Source organism: Lissotriton vulgaris, chromosome 11, assembly GCF_964263255.1.
Source record: "Lissotriton vulgaris chromosome 11, aLisVul1.2, whole genome shotgun sequence".
In the NCBI taxonomy this organism is placed as follows: domain Eukaryota; kingdom Metazoa; phylum Chordata; class Amphibia; order Caudata; family Salamandridae; genus Lissotriton; species Lissotriton vulgaris.
In genome coordinates, this window is record NC_141699.1 from 770,495,260 (window position 1) to 770,510,356 (window position 15,097).

At 40.5% G+C, this 15,097-nt stretch overlaps 1 protein-coding gene across 1 annotated transcript in view; it reads right to left on the reverse strand.

Annotated features, from left to right (window-relative positions):
• NYAP2 (neuronal tyrosine-phosphorylated phosphoinositide-3-kinase adaptor 2) overlaps nucleotides 1-15,097 on the reverse strand; it is a 987,564-nt gene that overhangs the window by 87,715 nt on the left and 884,752 nt on the right. The window contains exon 7 of the mRNA XM_086944856.1: nucleotides 8,167-8,270. Within this exon, the coding sequence (XP_086800982.1) occupies nucleotides 8,167-8,270 (104 nt within the window). The remainder of the gene's footprint in view (nucleotides 1-8,166; nucleotides 8,271-15,097) is intronic.

Consider the following 15,097-nt stretch of genomic DNA (forward strand, 5'->3'; position numbering starts at 1 on the left):
TAATTCAGCTTTTTGGGCTTGGTGCAGCGATGTTCAGGATAACCGGGGGATGGGACACAGAGCTCTAACAAAATGCATCAGCCATAATGAGTGCTTGACCCCACCCCCCCACCCCCCACCCCCCATGTAGTAGAGTCTTCATATTGTCTGTAGATGTGAATACCAAGTGAGAGCACATCTAGGAGTGGAGTACTACCAGCAAGAAGTAAGACTCTCATCTGTTTGCCAGAACATTTTCAATGTGTTGAGTATAATAATAAACATGAGACTAAAACTCTGTAATGTTTCAGCACAACCAATATGAATGTTCTTTTATATCTTGCTAATAATGAGCTGTTCTACTCTGCTTCCAAGACAACTTTATTAAGATAGTTACCCCTTGCCCTTTACAAGCTTTTTAAAATTCGGTCCTATGGCCAGTTTAATCTCTGTTTCTGAGATGGGTTCAAATTGGATGCCTCACATTTCTGAGCTTGGTTTTCGTGTCCATGGCATCTTTAAAGTGGCATTTTCCTCCATCTCATCTAAAGTAGACTCAGGTGAAAATAAGAATCTATATGCACAATCAAAACCTTGTAATGCACATTTGGTTTGAACTGGATCCTTTGTGAACATCTTTTAGAAATGCATTTTCCTTGGATTCAGTTTTTTGTTTTAATTGAAAGGACAATAATTTGAGGAATCTTTCTCCCTATTCATACTATTAAAGTTATCTTTGAGAAAAGGCTGTTTGTATTCAAATACAACAAGAGCATCATTGGCCATGTTTTTAACAGTTACAGATACACAACCACTAGAAATTCCATCAATGACATCTGGGCTTTTCAGTGGCATTAAGGTATGTTAACCATGGGCATTTTATTGAATGTCAATCCTAAACCCATTGACACTATTTGACACACTCTAAAAAAACACAAATTGATATTCAATTGTATCAGGCTGCTTATATGTACATGTACTCGAGTTCCATAAAAGTTTAACTGTCAAAACTGAGAATCTCTCAAAATGATAGCAGGATGTGCTTTAAGATACCAACCTTAAATTGATATTAATTGGCAAATCACTACATCAATTATACTCTAGCTTTTTGAGGAATGCAAGCTTCAGCGTGGCGTTCTTTCCTTTTGAACATTTTTATATTGGTAAAATCTCTTTCCCTGGATACTTTGTCTGTCTACATGTGATGGCTTCCCCTACTTATTCTCCTCAATGTTCTGCCACTTTGGTTGCCACAACCAGTGACACATTTAAAGTTTGCCAATCACACAGCATGGTTCTTCCGTGTGTATTTCACAACTACATTTCACCATCATCAGAGCTTATTTCAATAAACAATGTCCTAAAAATTCATACATGAATTTAAGGCACTTTTAAATATATAAAGAACCATAGAATTGCAATACTTTCTTTTGTACCTATTGTTAAACTATACTTAACAATACCCCTCAATATTCCATACCATTTATAATCACAATAGTTGTCTTGTAAATTTACTTTCTGTCAGACAAATATATGAGGAATTTCAAAGTAAAAGGAAGAAGTAAGCTTGTAAGTTCAGTCGCCTAAGGAAAGAAGCACTAGTTCAACATACTTCTTTTTTGGTGTAATGTGGAATTATTGGTAGTTGCAATGGCTATCACATAGGCTTCAAGGGGAGTTTGTTTCTGAATCCCTCATTTTAGGGTAACTATGTATACCCTATAGCAGACCGGCCACTTCACTGTACAGAAAACTAGTATTAGAGGCAAAGGCCTTGCCGTAGCAATCTCTCTAAAAACACTAAACAGTAAGCTAACTAGTCGCTCCTGCCTCTGGCTCAAGTGATAAGAGCCAAACTTCTGCCAACAATTGCTTATGGTAGTGAAGTACAGAGAGAAAGAGATGCAAAAACTCTTGATAACACAGTCATAGATGCATACAGGATTATTTTTGGTTTGCCCAAACAAACTTTGCCAGCACAAATCAGGCTAGAGTTTGGTGTTCAAAATTTTTTCTTGGCAATACAGGGGGCGTACATAACTACCTGGGACAAAGTGGGAAAATCCACCCAAGGAACTCTAAACAAATGGAAGGGAAGAAATTAGAGCAACACTCAGCCTCACCAGCTGCCAAATACCTCATAAGCAGTCTGGCAAAATGCGGCTGATACCAACTCTGGGATACTCCTACAAGCCACTCAACGCTTAAAAAACTGGTCAGGAAGACAGTTAAACACCTCTTGTGGGTCGAGGACAAGGCATCCCTCTCGAAAAGGTCACATGGCTGCATGACACTGAACACGTATTCCATACTAGCCCCACAGAACGACCTCGATTTGGGCTATGCAAAAATGACTAAAATGAAGTTTTTGAAATACAGATTGGGCTTGTTACCCTGTTTTCAGCATTTTCCACATTAGCTAAAGGATAAGGAGGACTCCTCCTTCAGTCTATGCGGCCCATTGCCAGAGGATCTGCTGCACCTGTTATGCTCCTGTAATGAACTTTTGGAAGAGCGAAAGCGTCTGTTAAAATGCCATTTTAAACAGCGTGGGTTATGCTCACGCAGACAAGCAGTTCTTGCCTGCTTTGCACCTAATGCCCCACAGCTAAACTGTAGCTTGGTGAAGTTCAAGAGGGTGGTGGAAAAGAAAATGCCAAAACCAGTTTCATAATTTATTATAAGATAGCATCCTAACACAACAGCATTTCTATTTATGGACGTTTAAAATTATTAATTTTTAGAAATGATTTTAATAAGATAAAAGATGCACACTATGAAATAATTTTTTAACATTGAACGCAGAATTGTTTTTAAATCTTTATGTTTTGTACTGCAATGGTTTTTATTAACTATGCAAATAAATGTACTTACTTACTTACTATAGCAAACCGACTGCAAATCAAGTTGAAATATTTCTATCATAAGCAATGAGGACCCAACACAAGTATGGTTGAGTCCCAGCACAGTGCATAATGAGGAAGGTAAGACTTTATAGATTTTGTAAACCAAATCATAGAAACTTAAATACTTTGCAGGTTTTCAAATGTAGTCAAGCGGTGGAATTTGCAAACATCCTCAAACGTCAATAAATCATTGAGAGTAAACATAGAAAGGGTTGCAGATGGACTAATGCCTCAGGCCAACCTCAAGGTCTCTTGTCCCCAGTTAATCCTATCCTGTAAAAATGGCAAAAAAAAGATTCTTGTGACAAAGTTAGATATGGAGATTGGAAGGCCTAGCAGCCTTCCCAAGAACTTATTTTTGTACACCTGCACTTTGCCTGCAGGAGCATAGCCCCATAGCAGTAGCGTTTGTTTGCCAGAGTTGCCAGCATTTCATAAAAAACTGATTATAATGTAATTGATAGTAACATTACATTGATTACATGTTGTTTTTATTATTGAAGGATCTGTACTGAATTTGTTTCTAAACTGCAGACTTCTCATATTTATAGCATGTGCTGTTTTCAATCATTTCCAAATGTGGTAATTAACATTGCAGAGATATATTATTATTGACTTTACCCTTCAATATATGAAGGCCCACTCTACTGAAATACCTCTGGCATAGTTTTTTCTCTCTAGAGTCGAGTTCTGAGATATTTGAGGTCTATAAAACATATTAGTTTGAAAAAAACTAGAGTGAAAGAATAAAAAATCAACAGAGGTGAGGACTGTAAAAATGTACATGATAAAATAGATAATCACTCATATCAATATTAATTGGTCATTGGATTAAACTTGGGTGTTATTTTGAGTTTGGCCGAAGCAGAACACGGGCCAAATAAAGGCTGCTGTCCCATCCTCCTATTTAGAGAGTATACATGACTTTCCAAATTAAAATGTCAGGCGAAACATGTTCCTACATTTAGTGAAATAATCCCCTTTGTTTGTGACTGTTAGGGAAACTGAGAAAAAGGTCATATCTTTAATGTATTACAATATAACATTTCTTAGCTAACTTTTCATATTCTTTTTTGGGTTTCATCTTAAACATCGAACTAATATGTCCAACGAACAATTAAAAAAAACTTATGGGTATATATTGACAAAGAAATGACGTTGCGCATCGCTGCAAGCAATTTAGCAGTGCTGTGCTGCGCCATTTAAAAAATACAGTGATGCTCCTTATTCACAAGAATACGGCGCACCTCTGTGTTTTCCCTTGCGTAGGCGCTAAAAAAGCTGCCTACCTCCAACTCTGGCTTCCTTGCGTCATATGCAAGAATGCCTGCGTTGCAAGAATGACTGTTTATGTGAAGGAAGGGTCACCTTCCTGCACATAAACAAGAGTTAAAGGCGATTTGCTCCTTCAATGTGTTCTGCAAATACAGTACACATTGAAAGAGCAAAGAATTAGGAGAAATAAAAGTATTTCTCCTCGTTGCGCCACTCAAACGACTGCTTTTCAATGACGTTAGTTTTTGGCGCTGCCTCAGTTTTACAGATACTTGTAAATCTGGGGCAGTGCCAAAAAGCAATAAGTGTTGAGGTGGAACACTCACAGTAACCCCCGTTGCACAGCCCTGTGATGCACAAAGCTGTGTTAGAGGGTGTGATATTTACAACGTGATGTTCAGCCACGCAAATTGGCTTAGCGCCACATTGTAAATATGGAGCAGTGCATTGTGCCATCAGAGCATCGTAAAACGTGATGCTCCTGTAAAACAATACCCTTGTATATTTGCCCCTTGGTGTTGTGATTTTAGGGTCATCATACTGACCAGTTAGTAGTGCTATCAAAGCATGTCTTACCTTGTTTTTGGATCTAGATCAGAAGAAAAGTTTTCAGTGCAGGCCATTTGAAGCAGTGCATTAGAAAGTGACCTTGGTAGTTACCAAATGGGCCAGAAATATGGAACTCTGTTTAGCAATGTGCATGTTTGGCAGGCCATTTCCTCCATATTTAATGTTGTCCATGAGTCTTTGGAAGCAGCTAACCAGAGCATCATAGTCGTTAATTGTACTTCACAGCTACCCCTTTAGCAAAATACTTCATTAGACAGCAGAGTTATTTTTGAAATAACCAGTATTATTGACGCGCCTGCTATTTGTGTTCAGAATTGTTTCCAGCAATGTTGCATTGACAAAAATATTTAATAACCCTGTTACTAAACAAATACAATGTTTTCCCTTTTACTGAATGCTCTACATGACATTGGTTACTTTTCGCTCTTAACATGTTTATTGTATGCAATTATGTTTGTCATGTTCAGACACCACGATCAGCAAAGTCCTTTACATAACAATCATGCTGCACTTTGGATACTATGCAATTATTACTCATTCATCACTTTAAACACTGTAAGGACTATTGAAAGGCCACATAAATGTATTCCTCCACTGCAGAATTTCCCCCCCACAAGGCCATTTCATAGCATGTAGAATGTAACAGTAACTCTGAGTGAAAATCATTTACTGATTGGTGCATCTAAACATATTTAAATGGGTTGCTGCAAAAGAATTTAAGAAATGACAAATCATTTTAATTAAATGCTCCTTTTTATTTCGTTTTGATAAGGCAATATAAGTAGGCAATTAACTTGCATTTGAAACACCCACAAAAAGTAGTATGTTTTAGCAGAGCTTCAAATTCACAGTAATTCGTGGTAAAATTGCATTGTTGCTACAAAATTGTCAAATATGATTGATGACTATTATGTACATTATGCCACCTAAAACATGATTTTTAGACCTAACTTTCCACTTTGGTGAACCTCGAACACATTAAATAATTACCCTGTACCTCTTGATGTTGTTGAAAAGGTTGGTTTAGTTTTAAAATCAAAGTAGTTAAGGGATAAGAAAACAACATGTTACAGCACATGGCATGTTTTCAATATTGTAAAATGTACAGACATTGGCTGTATTTCCATTGTTCAGGCAAGGGAGACATTACTAAAAGTAAAGGGAATGGACGTACTACAAGCAGGAATCATGCTGCTACTCTAAGTTGCTCTGGCAATGCAACTCAATGATGCTATGTAATTGCTCCTGTTCTGTGCCTGTTTAGACAAACTCTCCTAGCTATGTCACATCTGAACAGTATAACTACACTAGCTGTTATTGCCATTGTTACATTTAAGGAAAAAGTCGCCTTACTAATTAATTGCATCCCCAGCAGCAAAACACATAATTGCCCTGACAAAGTTGGCACCCAGTCTCAGCCAAAGAATAACAGGCGTGCCAGCTAATGCTCATAAATATGACCACCAAAAATGGCAAACATAGAAGACTTGGGCGGGAAGTGAGCTTCATCTTTCATAATAAAAATAGGTATTTAAGCATTGTGGCGCTGGAACGCAAGATGCTCATTAATAAGGTCAGTGCAATTGGAGGGTGCACACTTCCAATTACATGTTTTTGCTTATATCTCTTTGTTTTTATATAGAAAAAGCGGGAGATGCTGTCACAAGACATACAAATTGAATACCCATCTTAGTAAGTGGGTGTGAAGTTAAAGAACATCCTAAGAGCAATAGGAATACATTTAGTCAGTTGGTGATATGCTTTTCAGAGTATCATAGTTATCTTGATTAATGAGGATTGAAAAGGGATTAGGAAAGGAGGCAATTTATTGAGTAAGAGTGTTGCTGTGGACAATAAATATATACTTGTGTCAGGGACTAATGGCACCCACATTTTCTTTGGTCCCATTCTTTTGAGCTATTATAGTTTTATATTTAACTAATAACAAGCGATGAGAAAGAGTGCAAATTGTTAATTCTCCCGATTGCACAATTTAGAGTTGTGATTTTTGAGTTTGATGGTGACAATTGCATTTCAATTTGCCATGGTAACATGGTGGGTGACCTCAACATAAAGGGACTTGTTTCTAGTCATGAGTACTTCAGATTTTTACTTTGAATATCATAATGTAGTTACTAATGGCAATGACAGTACCATAGGAACAGTACGGACCAACTTTAAAGTCACAGAGCTGAAACATACATTATATGACAGAGTTCTATATATGTAACAGGTCAAATTATCGGGCTTGGTATATTTTAAAATAAATTTGATTTGGAGGTCTAAAGATTTTTAGCAAAACCATTTCAAATTATTTTCTTAAAAAATGATTCCATGCACAGCCTAAGCTGATAAAAAAGCCAGGGTTTATAAAAGTAAACAGAACTACAACGATTGTCTGTGCTAAACCCTCCTTTTCAGAAAGCTGAACTTGAAATAGGTTGGATGAAATGTGACATTTTTAAGGCAGACAAGATTTCAAACTATGTACCTGATCAGACAGACCTACATGATTTAAAGTTTTCCATTAAGATATGGCTTTTTTTTCTTAACAAGATTTATATGGTTCACATTTTGTAGAAAGTCATCACATAAACAAAAACATTATAACACAACACATACAGGTACAGAAACAAACAAAAACAACAGCATTGGCATACAAAACAACAACGTTGAAAGTGATTTGGGTTGTATCTTTATTTCGAATAACTTTAATAAAAGTGATATAATAAATATGACTGGACATGCACAACAACTTACAGTTCTTTCTCATAAAGAGAATGTCTGGTATTTCAGTGAATAACTATTTGGTTTACAGAAGCAAGCTATTTTACAAATTAGATAGCTATAACTTGACTATTTAGTAGTGCCGTTATGTTTTTTATTCCCTAGTTCTAAAAAGAGCTGAGCTGCCATGATGAAAGAACAATAACTGAGCATAGAACATATGATAATGCAAAGTGCAATGCAAACATGCACCAGGCTAAAACAGAATGCAATTACAATGCAGTAGGACAGAAGTAAAATGTATGTACAGTTCATCTGTAAACAGCAGTGCACATGGTTTTGACAAGACAAAGATTCTACTGTATACAGAAACTCACTTTAAAAATTTATCAAAAGTTGATAAATTTTTTAAACAGTAAAAAAGTACACACAACACAGAAAGAAACCAATACAGGGAATACAGTTCTACAATAATTATGTTACAGAATGGTTCAAATCTAAAGTGAGACACACTCAAGAAGCATGTGGCAAGGAACGCTCTACAGTACAATTAATGGAGACAGTTTTGTTGCTTGGTATGACAGACAGAAACACAGAAATTAAAGACAAACACATAACGTGATCTACCCGAACAAATGGCAGACAGAGGTGAGGCGTGTTTGGCATGTAGCACCACATGAAGTCATTCAGGATTGGCTAACGTTGGTACCTGGCTCTGGTGCAGCTCGCTCGTTTGCCTGAGAGGAGTTATTGAAGGAGGAGGCACGCCTGATGTTGAAGCAGACCGACCTAACTTGCAGCTCACTTTCATATCTATAAGTAGAAAAAAGAAAGAAGCAAAAAGTGAATTCAACTGAGATTGAAATGAGGCTTTTTAATTGTCAAGTAGACTTTGGTAAAGTGGCACAGAATTCACCAACTCACAAAGACAACTGTGGCATGCTAGTTGTAACCAGAATAGGGCTAGTCATCAGCCAAGAAGTAATAGTAGCCAATATTTGTGCCATCATGTAATTTAACTAATTTGATCATTTATTCAAGATTCATATAGTTTGATTTATGTCTCACATTTGTAGAACCAAGTTTTGCGCTGCCTTTTCATGACATTGGAGTTTCTCAGCTTCCAAACAGCCTTTCCTCCTTGATACAACCAAGTGACTAACCATGTTGAATACGAGATTGTACAATGCGTAGAAAATATCGTACCAGTGCTATACAAAATTATTATCAGTGAAGTGAGAAAACATTCTTGCACATTCAAACTCAGGATTATGGTTGTGATTTTTGAAGATGAATGTCAAATACAGCTAAATATTTTGTTTTCCTTTTTTGAAATCATTCTTCATTAGTTATCTGCAACATGGGTACAAATGTTGCATACACATTTATGAGCATGTAAAATGCAATAAAGATAATAAATGATCATTATTTTGATTACTTGCACTTGACCCAAGGATGATAAATTCAATGCTTTAGGAAGTCCAATTTTATTTGATGGTTTGGGTGAAACATATTATCTACCTCTATATCCTTGAACCAAGTATTCAAAACGATTCCTATGTATTTAAGGTTGTGTGAGATGCATCTAAAGTTGTATGGTCTTAAACATCTGTGAGTACGAGGCAAGATGGCAAGATGGCAAGATGGAGGCCGCTGCAGTGGCCGTGTGAGGTGCTCTGTCCATAACCTCGACTGATTCCCCTTGCTAGCGGTGATTACCTGCCCAACACTAGAGTGTTCTCAACGGATCCGACAGCGTGGTACCTTATCGTCTTTCTCCGGGTGACTTTGCCGTCCGTAGCAGCTCTTTCCACGCTGTTTGCTGTTTGCTGTGTGCTGCTCCGGCGTTCGAGCTGCAGCCCCACGCTGACCTATCGGACTTGATTGACTCCAGCTGGAGGTGAGCGAGGTGAGGCGTTCAACGTTCCGACCGCGCGGCTGTCCGTGAAGGGTCCGTGGCAGTTCTTTGGAGTTCGGGAAGGATTTCTTCTGCTTAATAATAGCGGATAGTGCACGCTCCGGACGAATACTGCAGGTAAGCGATGGCGCTGAAGGGCAGGGGTGGCGCAAGGAACCGAGTTGGAGTACCTGTGAATACACCTATAGGAGGGGTGCCTGAACAAGCTGTGGGGAACAGCGCTAATACTAACACTAACAATGCGGATAATGCAGCTGGCGCTAAAGCTAATGGGAATGCAACAAAAGGCAGTGTTGGAGGGGCCTCTAGTAAAACTACTTCAGTTAGGGATAATGGCAGTAGAGCTGACAGTACAGTAATGTGCTTTAAAGATGATAACACCCAGACTGGGTCTGCGGCAGCTTCGCAGATACAGGGAACCCGCCTGAGCCAGAGTCGGAGTCAGAACTTGGCAGTGCAGCAGTACCAGGATACCCCGCCAAAGCAAAGGACTGTGCCGGCAATTTTCAGTAAAAATTCTGGAGTCTGAACCTGAGCCCAAGCCTGAGCCTGAAGGTGAGGGAGAAACCATTGAGGCAGCCCCTGGTGCCCAACATGAGAACTTTTTGAAAAGTAGGGAGTGCTACTACTGAAGTATCTCCGGTCTTGGTTTCAGGGAATCAAGGCGAGTGGAATGAAGCTATGGCAGGGAAGGAAGGTAACGTAGCATTAATAACTGTAACAGCAATGGTGACAGCTACGGAAAACAACAGCTCACTGCCAGGATCGAGTATTGAAGCCATTACTCTGGGCATGGAAAAGGGCACGGAGTCGGAGTATGCTGGTTCAGAGGGTAAATTTTACTCTATGTCGGATTTATCGACTGTATCGGATAAGGAGCATGATTTGGACAGTTCTAGCAACTCAGGGGACTGGGGGGACTTGCCTGAGGATGAGGAAGGCAATGAGTTTGGGAAGTCTTCGTCCCACAATTCAGTAATAAAGACTGTGGAGGTCTGTGAAGGACTGGAGCATGATCGGAGACTACCCTTGGTGCAGCCTAACCTGGATGAGGATCTGGAAGAGGACTCGATCACTCTCGGTCTGATTTATAAAAGCCTAATGGCACATCGCAGCGAAACAAAAGCTGAAGGCTTAAGTACACAAGGGGCTGTAAGGAAACTCCAGAATACTGTACGACGGTTGGTGAAGACTTGTGCAGAAGTAACCTCCCGAGCGGTAGAGGTAGAGGAGAGAGTTTCCTCCGCAGAGGATTGTTCGGTCAAGAAACAGTCAGCTATAGAGACCTTGCAAAAATCTAGTTCAGACGTGGACTGGAAGCTTACGAACTTAGAGAACCGCATGTCGCAATAATTTGGGCGTATTAGGAATAGCTGAGACAAAAGAAGGGGCAGATCCACGTAAATTTATTGTTCAGCTGTTCAAGGAAGCTTTTCCAGAACTGAGTGCCTGGAATTGGGAAATGGAAGTAATACTGGCACATAGGTTTCCATTCGTGGTGTGCCAACGGGGGAAAGAACGGCAAGGGGATCTGAACTCTTATCCTCGGGCGATACTAATATGTCTGAATAATTATCTGTTGCAAGAGGCGCTTTATGACCTGGCTCGCCCGGAGAAAAAACGGTGTGGCAAGGGATGTGAATTCTTTGTGCGCCCGGATTTCTGTCCTGCAACGGTGTACGAACGATGGCAACTCCGGAAATTAATAGTACCTTTCCAAGCAAAAGGGACCCAAGTATTTCTGCTCAACCCATCTAAATTAAAGATCATTTTTAAAGGCCAAACTAGGTACTTTACATCTGGCACGGTTGCACAGGACTACCTGAAGCATTTAGATAAGAGCTCTAAAATCTAATAGCATATAGCACATGTTGTATTAGCCACAATGGATATATGGCGGCAGGCCTCATATTGGATGCACTAAGTGTTACTATGGGTGGGAAGGTGTAATCACTTTTTTGGTTTTTGTCATTTACAGGTGACATTTCTATCTCCCATGAACTTTTTGTCGCTTCTCTCTCAGAGATATGGTTGGAATTTTCTGTTTTCTGTTTTCTTTCTTTTTTTCCCCTTTTGCTAATTGTGAAAATGTGAACATAGGATAACTAGGGTAAATATAAACGCAAAAGGATGTTATATGTAGGATGTATCTTGCCTAGTTATCTTAAAGGTATGATATTTCGAATTTGTAGTTGAAATGCAACTGGAACAAATAGAGGGTAGCAGAACTTATGCTATTTAGTGCCTGATGTTTGGCCAGTAGGTTTGCTAAGGGAGATAGAGACACAGGGTTGTGGCAGGGGGAGTCAAATAGGGGGGTATTGGACAAAGTACTTCGACATCGCTGAGGACATGGTCCTTAAGCCTCATATTGGGTGGTGGGTCTGGGGGTTGGTGGGGAAGGGCGCTATGGGGAGTGGGTGGGGGGCATGGGCTGGGAGGGGGGATACAGAAAACAATATATGAGTATGGGATGGAAGTGAGTCTTTGTGGCGAGACATTATTTTCTTTCAGTCAGCACGTGGAGTTAGCCTAGTGAAATTTGATATAGTTAAATCACTAGTAGGGGTATTAGGATAGGCACATTGAATGTCAGGGGGTTAAATTCAGTAGATAAAAGACGCCGGGTAGCGCAGGAATTACGAGTTGTTTATTGTGATATAATATGTCTACAGGAGACTCATTTGATATGGTCAAAGCATCGAATGCTTGAAGATTTGGGATTCAACCTTCTTGCCTGCACTAAATATTCTGGTACAGGTAGAGGGGTGACAATTCTGGGGAAGAAGCATATTGGCAACACAGGTAAAATCTTAGTTGATGATTTACGTAGGTGGGCAATTGCAGAATGTGTTGTCGGTTTTGTAATATTTACGATTTGTGTTGTTTATGGGGCTAATCTTGACGAATCATCAATGTTAGAGTTTTTAAACGTAGAGTTAGCTACCTGGCCCACGCCACTGATCTTGTGCGGGGATTTAAATATAAATATAAATCTAGCCCCTAATATCCTATGTAATGAAAAAGCAAGATATAGTGGTAGGAAACCATGTGTTTTCAAGGCATTGCAGGCATTAATGATGGCACATGGGTTGGTGGATGTCTGGGCTTTCTTAAGGGGGGTGGCTACAGGATACACGTTTTTTTCTTTTCCTCATCGCAAATTAGTCCGGCTGGATTAATTTTTCACTTCTCAATTATTATTGAAACAGGCTGTTATCCAGGTCTATCCAAGAATTACATCCGACCATGGGCCGGTAGTTCTTTCAATAGCTGGTATAGTAACAGCTACTAGACCAAGGGGGTTTTCTTTTGATCGCAAACTATTATTGGAGCAGCGATTCACTGAATATATGAAACAATGAATTGTAACCTTCTTTAATATTAACCGTGGAACTAGCAGTGTGGGCTGTGTCTGGGATAGCTTTAAAGCTGCATTTAGAGGAGAAGCCCTGAGCTTTGGTCTATATAATCAAAAACAGCAGGCGGCAAAAATTCAAGAGTTATATCAATAGCTGACAAAGGCTGAGGAATCACTGGCGCAGGGCATATGGTCCGGGGCGGATATAGAGGACTTGATGACTACAGTGGCACGGGTCAAAGCAAGGTTGTGCCTTTAATGGTCTCAGGAAACTGCAAAAAAGTTTTTTTATTAAACAGCAATTCACTATGAGTATGGTGAGGCAAGTGGCAGATGCCTTGCCCAGAAATTAAGACTGAGGGAAGCAGCCCAACGGATAGATAACATATTAGATTCGAGTGGGAATTCCGTAGATAATGAAAATGGTATACTAGATAAGCATGGGCGAATTTTGCGAATTCGCGATCCGCGAATTTGCGGATTTGCAAATTCGTGATCCACAAAATTCGTGAATTTGTGCGAATTTTTTTATTGTGTTCGCGGGGCGCTTGGCGTGTTCGCGGGGCGCTTTGCATGTTTGCGGGGTTTTTTTGTGCGAGACCGCGATGCGCCCTATGGTTCATCTCTGCCACCCTCTCGTTTTTTGTGCCCTTCTGCCCTCTGCCCCACTCGTTTTTGTGCCATTCTGCCCTCTGCCCCACTCGTTGTTGTGCCCTTCTGCCCTCTGCCCCACTCGTTGTTGTGTCCTTCTGCCCTCTGCCCCACTCATTGCTGTGCCCTTCTGCCCCACTCTGTGACCTTCTGCCCTCTGCCCCACTCGGTTTTGTGCCCTTCTGCCCTCTGCCCCACTCGTTGTTTTGCCCTTCTGCCCCACTCGTTTTTGTGCCCTTCTGCCCTCTGCCCCACTCGTTGTTGTGCCCTTCTGCCCTCTGCCCCACTCGTTGTTGTGTCCTTCTGCCCTCTGCCCCACTCATTGCTGTGCCCTTCTGCCCTCTGCCCCACTCTGTGACCTTCTGCCCTCTGCCCCACTCCTGTTTTATTTTAGAATGGCGCCAGCAAGCTGCCAGCGCCATCCTAACATAGTTACTAAGTTAGCTTCATCAGGAAGCACTAATAGATAAAATAAAGCAGGTGCTCGAGCACCTGCATTTTATCTATTAGTGCTTCCTGTTGAAGCTAACTTAGTAACTATTTTAGAATGGTGCTGGCAGCTTGCCGGTGCAGTTCTAAAATAGTTACAGGCTTGAAGCTTGAACTTTTGCCCCCCGGATCCGTTCCGCTCCGGGATTCGCAGATTTTTGGCAAATTCGCGGGAATTCAAAGGATCGCGAATTTGCCGAAAATCCGCAAAATCCGCGAGCTGAACGGATTTTGCGCCCATGCTTAATACTAAAGGTGTTTAGACAATTTTATGAAGGCTTATATCAAAGAGACGAATACGATGTGGACGGTGCGGCTACTCTCATCAGTCAATATTGTATGGCAGATCTCCCTACAGAAGAAGAAGAAATTCTAGAAGCGCCTATTTCTTTAAAAGAACTAGAATTGGCAGTTAATGGGCTGGCTAGGGGCAAAGCCGCAGGCCCAGATAAATTACCCCTGGAAATCTATAAAACTTTTTTCTCTGTTTTAAAAACGGATCTTCTTGCGACAATGAGAATGGCTCAGAATGGTGCTCCTCCCAGGAGTTGGAATGAAGCATCTATAGTAGTGTTTCATAAAAAAAGTAAACCTGCGAATATGCCGGGCTCCTACCGCCCTATTTCGCTTTTGAATGCGGATGGGAACATCTATTCGAAGATATTGGCTAACCGGCTGTCTGCTGTTATCACCGCACTAGTTTCTACCATACAACAAGGGTTTATCCCGCATCGCGGAACGGCGGATCATGTCCACCGGGTGATTACTTTATTTGACTTTGTTAAAGTTACTCGGGAGCCATTATGTTTAATTTTATTAGATGCCGAAAAGGCCTTCGACCGGGTCTCATGATGCTTCTTATGGGATGTTATGAGGCGGAGGGGCTTCGGGCCAGAGTTTATAACATCACTTCAGACACTTTATCACCAACCTACTGCCTGCATTAGCACCATGGGACTTGAGTCTGAGGTGGTTCAAATACAGAGGGGTACTAGGCAAGGATGCCCCTGTTTTCCCCTTTTATTTTCATTATATATTGAGCCGTTTTTAAGAATGTTGGAATCTAGTTTCAGGATTTGCCCTGTGGTTATACAAACTTATCAGTTCAAGGTCCTCGCCTATGCGGACGATGTTGCGGTTGTCACGCCGAGTCCAACAGTAGCGATGGAGGAGATTGAATATTTAGCTGCAGAGTTCGGTGCAGTTTCCGGCTACAAGTTA